Source organism: Prionailurus viverrinus, chromosome B3 (assembly GCF_022837055.1).
Source record: "Prionailurus viverrinus isolate Anna chromosome B3, UM_Priviv_1.0, whole genome shotgun sequence".
Lineage (NCBI taxonomy): Eukaryota > Metazoa > Chordata > Mammalia > Carnivora > Felidae > Prionailurus > Prionailurus viverrinus.
The window spans coordinates 103,348,355-103,358,671 of NC_062566.1; the positions used below are offsets into that span (position 1 = coordinate 103,348,355).

At 36.9% G+C, this 10,317-nt stretch overlaps 1 protein-coding gene across 2 annotated transcripts in view; it reads left to right on the top strand.

Moving 5' to 3' along the window:
• MNAT1 (MNAT1 component of CDK activating kinase) overlaps window positions 1–10,018 on the top strand; it is a 216,098-nt gene extending 206,080 nt beyond the window's left edge. For both annotated transcript variants that reach the window (XM_047860983.1, XM_047860981.1), the window contains one exon: window positions 9,556–10,018. In XM_047860983.1, coding sequence (XP_047716939.1) covers window positions 9,556–9,676 — 121 coding nt within the window. In that variant the 3' untranslated portion in view covers window positions 9,677–10,018. The remainder of the gene's footprint in view (window positions 1–9,555) is intronic.
• The last annotated feature ends 299 nt before the right edge of the window (window positions 10,019–10,317 follow it).

Below are 10,317 nucleotides of genomic sequence, written 5' to 3' on the forward strand. Positions count from 1 at the left end.
TTGCTCATAAACCAGAGTCCACTAAAACAGTACAGAGAACAATATGAATGTAACATATTGCAGTGTTAAACATATTTTAAGATAAATTATTATAATTAACATGAATTATTGCAAATGGAATCAAAGTAGTAATATTTTATGAAACTAAGGCCAACTAAGAATGGTTGGTTTTACATGCAGATGGTGTACTGGATTAATGGCTATGCTCTTTGCACTACTTTTTAAAAAATATTTCATACATAGAAAAAATATATGATACATAATTTTACAAAGAGTAATAATAAAACAATTGCTGAATTTTTTCCATTCTTTTAAAAAAATTATTTATTTTGAGAGAGAGAGACAGAGTGGGGAGGGGCAGAGAGAGAGAGGAAGAGAGAGAATCCCAAGCAGGCTCAGCACTGTTAGCACAGAGACTGATGTGGGGCTCAAACCCACAAACCAGGAGATCATTACCTGAGCTGAGATCAAGAGTCAGATCCTCAACCGACTGAGCCGCCCCTTTAATTTTTTTTTAAGTTTATTTATTTTGAGAAAACTAGGACAGAGAGAGAGAGAGAGAGAGAGAGAGAGAGAGAGAGAGAGAGAGAGAAGAGAAGAGAAGAGAGAATCCCAAGCAGACTCTGTGCTGTTAGTGCAGAACCAGATGCAGGGCTTGATCCCATGAACAGGGAGATCATGACCTGAGCTGAAATCAAGAGTTGGGTGTCTGACTATGCCACCAAAGTACCCCTAATTTTTTTCCATTTTCATTGCTTCTCCCTCCTCTACTCCTTCAGGTTCTGTATTTTGAATTCCACTCATTAACTTAGGAGATGGAGCATAACCAATGCTGTAGAAGTCCTCTCTGCATGCATTCTTCTTCTCTTTATTGTTGTCCCACCTCAAATCAGAGATTCAGTCACCCTGAAACTGCTGATTATCATTTACTTGCTTTGTTTACAGTTTGGTCATATCTATACATTCCATGTGTACTTTGCATTTCTGAGCTTTATATGAATGAACTGTGCTCTACATATTTTCTGTAACTTGCTTTTTGTCTTTGCTTTTACTTAGCATTGTTTATGAAAGTCAGCAGTGTTGATACATGCGTGAAGCTGTATATCCTTTGTTTCCACTGCTGTACTCTGTTCTACTGTGTAAGTAACAATTTGCCCATTCTTCTGTCAGTGGATATTTCAGTTGTTTCTTTTGTTCTTTTGCTATAAGAAACATTACTGCTATAAATACCATGAAGAGGCCCTAGATGGAGAAATCTAATAGGTTTCACATCTCTGTCTCTGCCATTATTCTTAAAATTACAAGAAGGAGTCAGACACAAGTAGCAGGTTCTAACACCTTTCCAAGTGGCTTAACCTTCCTTGTTTCTACCTTCTTTGAAAATCTAGGGGAAGAGAGTGCATAAGGCATTAGTATGGAGTGGCATCATTTACCACACCTGAACACACCCTTCACTTCAAAAAATATTAGCTTCTGTATTAGTGAGGTTGTCTAGAGAAATAGAACCAGTAGGAGGGAGAGAGGGAGGGAGAGAGAGAGAGGGAGATAAAAGAGATTTATTATAAGTATCAGCTCATGTGATTATGGAGGCTGAGAAGGCCCATGATCTGCTGCCTGCAAGCTAGAGATTCAGGAAAGCTAGTGGTGTAGTTCAAAGGCCTAAGAGAGAACCGATGGTGTAGGTGCCAGATCAAGTCTAGACGCCAGTCTGGAGCTTTCAGGACAAGAGAAGATTGATGTTCCAGTTCAGTCATCCATAGGAAATTCAGTCTTTCTCCACTTTTTTGTTATTCTCAGGTCGTCAACAGATTGGATAATACCTACTCCTGTTGGGTAGTTCACCAATTTAAATGCTCATCTCTTCCACACACACTCAGAAATAATGATTTACCAGATAATCTGAGCATCCTGTGGCCCACTCAACGTAATTTTATGTTTACACATAAAATTCACCACCATTTGTTTTTGTTTTTGTTTTTTGGCATATTATATATATGTTGTTGTTCTCTAGGTCTCTGCCTTAGGCCCTCTCTTCTCTCATTCTTTCCTGTCTCCTTAAATGTTAGCATCTACCTGATGGTTTCAGATACCATCTAAATAGTGATGACTCCCAAATTGTTACCTTCATTCTATAATTTTCTTCTTAGCACTTGGCGCATATATCCAGCTGCTATATCCACTCATGTGTCTGTTCTATAATCACTTCAGACTTAACTCCAAAATTAAACGAATGATCTTTCCCTTCCCTTCTCTCCCACACCAATTTGTTTCTCTTCCAGTTTTCCATTGCCTCTGTGAGGGCACATTCCCTGTTCCACATGACTAGATAGCTGGAAGTTGACTTTGACACCAGTTTCTCCTCCCCTCTTCTCTTGCTCCCATATCCACTCACTCAGTTGGCTTTTAAATATCTCTTAAACCAGTCCTTTTTTTTTTTTTTTTTTTGGTTATTACCACTGCTACCACCCTAATTTAGGTGACATGATCTTAAGCCTGGAATAGAGAAACATTCTTCTTAGGAGTCTCTCTCTAATTGACTCCTGCTTTTTTCCCATCCATTGTACAGTCAAAGTAGCTTAAATAACCAGGTTCCTAACAGTAACTTTTCAGTGGCTCCCATTGCCCTTTGAATAAAATTCACAGTTATTAACATTTCCTATAAGGTCTTCTTTTGGATAATTTCTGCCAGCATCTCCAGCCTCATGTTGACCTGGAGCCACATTTCCCCCATGTTCTCAATATGATGCCTTGCCGCTACATTCTTCCTGCACTGGATTGCTGCTCTATTCCTCTTGCCTTGCTAATAACTAACTCTTCCTCATCCTTTGGGTCTGAATCTGACTGTCCTTTCCTTAGGGAGACCTTTTCTGAACTTGTTCATACTGGCTTCCTTTTAATCTACACTGATAGAGCCCTGACTTTCTCATTCATAATATTCATTATTTAACATCTTTTTTTCTCTGCTGAATTATAAGGTCCATGAGAATATGGAGTCTGCTCTCTGTTTTATTCTCAGAGTTGCTTCAATACCTGGCATATAGTAGGCACTCAGTAATTTGTTTTAATTTTTTGAAGAAGGAATACACTGCATACATATAAATTTCTGCATTTTGTCTGTCCCACCTTTGGGGAAAAATTACCATCCTGGTTGTATAAAGTTATGATGAAACATCTGGTATACGTCTGTTACATGGAATTCACAGTAAGAAATTACATTAAATAAGCCAGAATGAGGCACTAGAATTTTTAGGAACTTATCAGAAATTAGGGGCTCCTGGGTGGCTCTGTCACTTAAGCATCCAACTATTGATTTTGGCTCAGGTCATGATCTCACGGTTTGTGAGGTCAAGCCCCATGTTGGGCTCTATGCTGATAGTGTAGAGCCTGTTTGGGATTCTCTCTCTCTGTCCCTCCCCCGCTCAGTGTCTCTTTCTCTATCAAAAATAAATTTAAAAAAAAGGAAAATCAGAAACTAGGATATTTGTTTTTATTATCTCTACTATATTTTCACCACAGAAGTGACACCTGTCCCTCACTGGGACATACAAAATCTATATATGATTTGTTATTTTTATGACTGATATGATTTGTTATTTTTAGATTTTTCATGAAACTTTGCCTTCCCTTCTCTCCTCTGGTTATTTTGAATAAATTCATAGGAATGAGTATCATAATGTTTTAAGAATCAGTAAGTAAAAACATTATTTATACCATTTTCCTGCTTAATCTCATTTAAGCATTTAGAATAATACTGAAACTAGCTAAACATAACTGAGATAAACATCTTCTTACTTTGAGGAGTATATTTAAGATTTATCAAAAATCATTTGATATATATGGCCATCCTTTATTATCTGTTTTCATGGCTCTATTCGAGTATATCTCATAGCACCTGATTCCTGAGATACTCTTGTATTTATCTGTATTCTACAGATGGAATCTATCCTTAGCGTTCTATCATTTGATATATCCAGAACTACCAACAAAAATTGATCATAGAATATGTTACACTTAAATAGCTATATCTTTTATGTGTTCAGTCACTTACACTCAAATCAAGGAAGTGTTCCTTTCACTTTGTAGTTACATTAACTTTCAGTAACAGCTACCCTGTCCTAAAAATGCCTAGTGTGTTATTTGATAGCATTAAATTGCACACTTTACTTTTAGTTATAATTCAGAAAGGCTTATTTGAGCAATCTGTATTCAGCTGTACACTTGGGCACCATGTGGCTTTTAATTTCTAAATCTGAGCTTTGCTGTTCAGATGGTCTAAATGTCTGGGATAAATTGGTTACTAGAGTTCTAAGTGTATAGTATAAATCTGAAAATAGCTTTAATAGTTTATTCAATTTGTGTTCTCACATGCAGGTTAGATAATGAAGTGAAGAGTAGTATCATGATTATGGAAGTTTGTTATATTTTGGTTGGAGTTCATGAAGCTTTGTGTTTTTATAATCAAACTGCCCTCAGAATTATGGACAGTAGTTCTGACTTGGATTGCTTTCCTCATTTATGTTAGACTATATGATTGTCAGTTTCCCTCTGTAGACAGTTTGTCTGTTATTCTGACATCATGGTTGGGTTAGGGCACCTAAGCACTAATTTCAGTTTTCAGAATGTTGCTGCTTTTTAGTGATAATTGAGTACACTATTACTCTGATTGTTTTTAAACCTATTGAGATAGACTTCAGGTTGTTCATGTAAATCTTTTATAGCCTTGGCTGAATTTCTTATAAGAGCTCTTGGTCTCGACAGCTGAGATCAGCTGGTTAATGTCTCTTAATGGCACTTAGATTTGAATTTTGTAGGCTGGGAGGCAGAAATACTTGGAACTGGTCTGTTTGATGCATAGTGCCTTTAAATTCAGGTTCAAAAATGGGCCCACTTGTGAAAAGAAGGTCTTAGGCTCTAGAGTTCACCCCCTTTCTTAGGAAAGGGAACCACTATAGAGTTAAAAACTTGGACTTTTCTTTTTTTTAACTGCCCATTGGGCCTGGTAATTTGAGGTAAAGGAAACTAATATGAACTTCACATTTTAATTTCAATTTAAATTTCAAGATTCTTTGATTCTCTAGAGCCAAAGTGTTTCAAGGGTTTTCATGAGGAGGTTATGACTGGAGGGGAAGAGTGCTGCCTCTCGGTCTTGAGTGACAGCCCCTGCCCTCTGCCCCTAGCTGAGGACTCAAAGCATTGTTGAATAGCACTAAAATGAGCTGAGTCCAAGACTTTAGCCAGATGGTCGATATAGGGCTTTTAAAGGAAGGGAAATAGTAAAAGAGTAATCTCAGAGGAACTCTCTTATGTTAAAGGACTGAGTAAATGAAGTCTTTCTGAAGCTAAGTGTAAATTATACCACCTTCTTTGGGAGTAGAAGCTGCTAAATGTAACAGAAGAAAATGACAGTGTAGGAAATCAAAGTTCAGGAACAAACTTTCAAGTGTGGTTTTTGAATGCTTAATCCTTTCTTACTCCTCTCACAGGATCCACTGCCTCCTTTTCCTCCCCCTCCTCCAAAGTCTGTTTGAAAGGGATTTTGATGGGTAATGGCAAAGGAAAGCAACTTTAGACACAGTATAAATTAGGGCACAAGATGCCCTTTGTACAGGAATTATCTTAGACATGCTTTTGAAAGCATACTTTTTTTTAGTCTTATTAAGAAAATAATCAAAGGTATGATTTTTAAAGCTTTGAGTTTAGTCTGCTTTCAGTAAAAATAAGGTATAGATACCAAAGTAAGCAAACCTCTTTTTCTTTCCTGGTTTCTGCTTATAAGATTTACAGGTATTTAAAATAAACCCATGAAAAACAGAAATACTGTCCTGGGATTGGCTAAATAGTCAGAGCAATTACCTCCAGGCTCCAAAATCCAACTGAGCTTGACTTTTAGAAATAAATTTGGCTAAGACTTCTTCCTCATTCTGTTATATAAAGGTGTACATGAAATGATACTGACCTTTGCCAGAAACCCCAGGAATCCTATTCAGTGATGTACTTGTAATGGTCATGAAAGAATTAAAACAACACAGATGGGGATTAATGTGAAAAAGCAGGCAAAATGCTAAATTCTCATTGTGTGGTTTCAGCGTGTCAGATCCTTTACAATACTTTGGTGTACCACAATAATTAAAGGGTTTAAGAACGTTAAGTTAAAATACCTAGAAAATAAAAGCCCACAGTTGAGTACCAAGAATGAATTATGGTTTTTTTTTTTAAATTGGAATTAATGTAAGTTGCCATGGTGAAAATAGATTGAAATATTTAACAGTAACTATTTTGTGTAGCCCTAGAGATCAAAAACAGTAATGTAAATAACCAGGTCTTTAAAGAACTATACTCACAGACATGTTTAATGTAAATGATTGCTAGAAGGGAAGTGTATTTTCTTCAGTGCTATGCAAAGAAATTTTAATTGACTTGATTTTGGCAGTAAGAATCTACAACTTAGCATTAATAACTAAAATTTTAAAATGTTTGTTCATTGCTCTGGATTATGACTGTTCAAGAAATCCTATTTTCGAACACTAATTAATCATTTTAAATAAACTTTTTTTACACATTTATGGCATCAATGAGTATGACTGTTTATTACATTTTACCTATAAAATGTTGAACTGTTTTATATACTCTTTATGGAAACAGTGCACGGTCATAAATTAAAAGATGCAACTGTTTTGGATATTTTACTGGTGGTCCTGTGTTTTCCTGCCAGCAGTGCAGCTGTTTCAGGTTTCTCAGGATAACATATAAAAAGCTGTATGTACACTTCAAGTTTATGCTTGAATTGCCAAGCCAGAAATGGTATGACTCAACTTTCCCAGAAGCAAGTTGTACCAAAATGTGATGAATCAAAACAACTAGTTGCACAGCGGTTTCTATTACAGCTATGAAAACCAATTCTCTTCATGATAGTTGGCTTCTTAAGGTTGACAGACATTCTCCGGTGGTACCTGAATTTTGCCAGGAGAGAACAGCCACTGGATCGAAGACTGTCCTTTTCTTTTGAGGGTCTGAGGAAAGGAAGGTTAATATAGTAGTGTCTGGTATATGGATAAAACTTACCTGAAACTTGTATCAGGAATGGAACATTTCATTTCCAAGATACTTGTAAAAATATTACTTATTTGTGTGATGGTTTTTGAGATCTCAGTGGAGAGAAATGGATTTTATGCTGTTCCAGGTTGATTTTTAGACTTCTGAGGTGACTTATCTAATTTACATCATTTCTGATGCATCACAGTCTTTTTTTAAAAAATTTTTTTTTCAATGTTTTATTTATTTTTGAGACAGAGAGAGACAGAGCATGAACGGGGGAGGGGCAGAGAGAGAGGGAGACACAGAATCGGAAACAGGCTCCAGGCTCTGCGCCATCAGCCCAGAGCCTGACGCGGGGCTCGAACTCACGGACCGCGAGATCGTGACCTGGCTGAAGTCGGACGCTTAACCGACTGCGCCACCCAGGCGCCCCAATCACAGTCTTAACAGTGGACATTTTATTGTGTCCTGGGGTGAAATAAGCAGGTATTTCTTCTGTCCATGTGGTAGGTTTGGTGGGTGAATCCCTGTTTAAATCCCATGGGACATAAGGTTCTATCAGGAGTTTGACAATGACTGTTTAATAACAGCCTCGAAAGTGGGGTACATTCACCAACGTACAGAAGACGGATACAGGGAGAAAATATTAGAACTTTGGTTGAAATATTTTTATCTCCTTTGAATATTCATATATATTTTATAATATCCTTCTATATTAGTATGTTATATAATTATTCACTATATATTAATGCATTAAGTATATAATTTATAAATAAGTATACAAATATTGGAAATGCATGCTCAAATATTTTTACTGCTATAAATATACTATCAAAAAGTTTGTAGAGGGGCGCCTGGGTGGCGCAGTCGGTTAAGCGTCCCGACTTCAGCCAGGTCACGATCTCCCGGTCTGGGAGTTCGAGCCCCGCGTCAGGCTCTGGGCTGATGGCTCAGAACCTGGAGCCTGTTTCCGATTCTGTGTCTCCCTCTCTCTCTGCCCCTTCCCCGTTCATGCTCTGTCTCTCTCTGTCCCAAAAATAAATAAACGTTAAAAAAAAAAAAAGTTTGTAGATCATTGCTCAGTAAATATTACCTTTCTCCTTCTGCTTTCCCCTTTCACCCTTGGCAGAGAAGCAAAGAATTAACACCTTGATTTGTGGTAGTGTGAATAAATTATAGCCAATTCCAGGAGCTTATGTTGCGTCTTACTTTGGCCACTTTTTCTCTTTGGCCTCTTATATTGCCATATATTTTTTAATCACACAACCTTATTAAACATGGATACAAATGAAAAACAGACTTGTTATTATGTTAGAAATAATAAGTTGCTCATGCATCAAGACTTTGACACACAGGAAGTTTGAATGAATGAGTAGAAAAGTTTCCAAGTTATTAAAATGTTCTGGTACCTGATTTATTCATTTGCCATACCCGTAATTCTAAGGTGGGTGAAGCTCCTTTACTTCCTGAGGCCTGAAGAAACAATGTGGTTTCTTAAACTAGGCATTAAAGCAAAGCTGGAAATATTTGTTTTCCAACGATGCTGTTAGTCATGCTAACAAGTTGACCTTCTTTGTCTAGGATTGTCCCATATTTTAGGCTTGTTTGTCTACCTTTACCAAGGTAGAGAGTTTTAATTGCTAAATAATATATGTGTGATTGGAGAAAAGTGGTTTCTGTTACACTGTCTTTTGAGACAGTTCAAAAGACTTCTGTATTTACTAATTGGGACATTCTGTTGAAATCAGGCTTTCAGAGACTTCTCATGTGAGGAAGGAGACAATATATTTTTGTAATACTGAAGTAAATTTGAAGTAACTAGTATATTTTTCAACCCTCCTTCATTTAAGTATTTGTTTCAGAATACATTTATGCAAAACATTCAATATTTATGTAAAATATTAATACAATAGTATTATGATACTATGTATTTATTTATTAAGAGTATGCCAGAAGGAGACTAGCAGTGAGGTACCCAAACAATAGCCAACAAGACAAGTAATTTCTAAAAATTGGGAACAGTGAAGGATGCCTGGGTGGCTCTGTCCTCTAAGCACCTGACTCTTGATTTTTGGCTCAGGTCATCATCTCACAGGGTTCCTGAGATCCAGCCCGGTGTCATCGGGCTCTGCGCTGTCACCCTGAGCCTGCTTGGGACTCTCTCTCCCACCCTCTCTCTGCCCCTCCCCTGTGTGTGCTCTCTAATAAGTAAACATTTAGAAATTGGGAACAGTGGGCATTTTAATAGCCAGTATTATTTTTGAAATCTCCTTGAGAGCTGTTTTAAGATCTTAATGTAATTTGCTTTACAATAAACTCAACAATTAAACGAGTTTAGGCGCTCTCTATATATAGTTGGTGAGTTTCCTTTTAAAAAATAGTAATGCATTTAGAATGTCTGAACATTTCAGTCTCAGAATTCCTCTTTAAAATTTGCATCAGTTTTACTATTGCTTTTAAAAATGTTACCAATTTATATATGCTTTCTATATCAATGCTACACTTTTCGTTTTGTTTTAGGTATTTAAACCACGTCAGAGCTGCCTCTCCACAGGATCTCGCTGGAGGCTATACTTCTTCTCTGGCTTGTCACAGAGCGCTACAGGATGCATTCAGTGGGCTTTTCTGGCAGCCCAGTTAACCTTTATTTCTTCTTTATAAGATTTGGACCTTGGAGCCGAACCAGGGAACTAGCAAAAGTAAAGCAGACTTGTAAAAGTATAGCTAAATGCAGCTGCACCACAACAGTCCCACCACATTAGCAGCTGTGTTAAAGTATTTATAAGAGAAAATTTCAGAACTAAGCTGAGTAATATAGTGGGCAAATATATGTGAAAAAGATTTATTTTTTACTTATATTTTTCTGAGAGGGATTGAAGCTGTAAACTTCATCTGATGGAAGATATGAATAATTCACCTATGTATGCTTGAGGTTGACAGACTTGTAAAATCTTTTTAAAAATAAAGCTAGACTTTATATTAACTTTTGTGGTTTTTCTCTTATTACAGTGTTTTACTTGAACACATTTTAAAATGCCATTTTGAATACGACATTTAGTGTTAATATCCAAGTCTATTATTTCTTCTCATAAAATGTTCCTTCCCCCCCCTCCCCCAATGTTCTTAATACTAGTCCAGACAAGTGGATATATTTCCTTCTACCAGCAGGTTGTGGCAAGTAAAACTTGACCTATGATAATGCCGTTCTCTCAATTTTAAGGACTCAGTGCCTGTTTTGAGCAGTGGAAAGTGAGACAACCTCGATCAAGGTATTATAGTTCC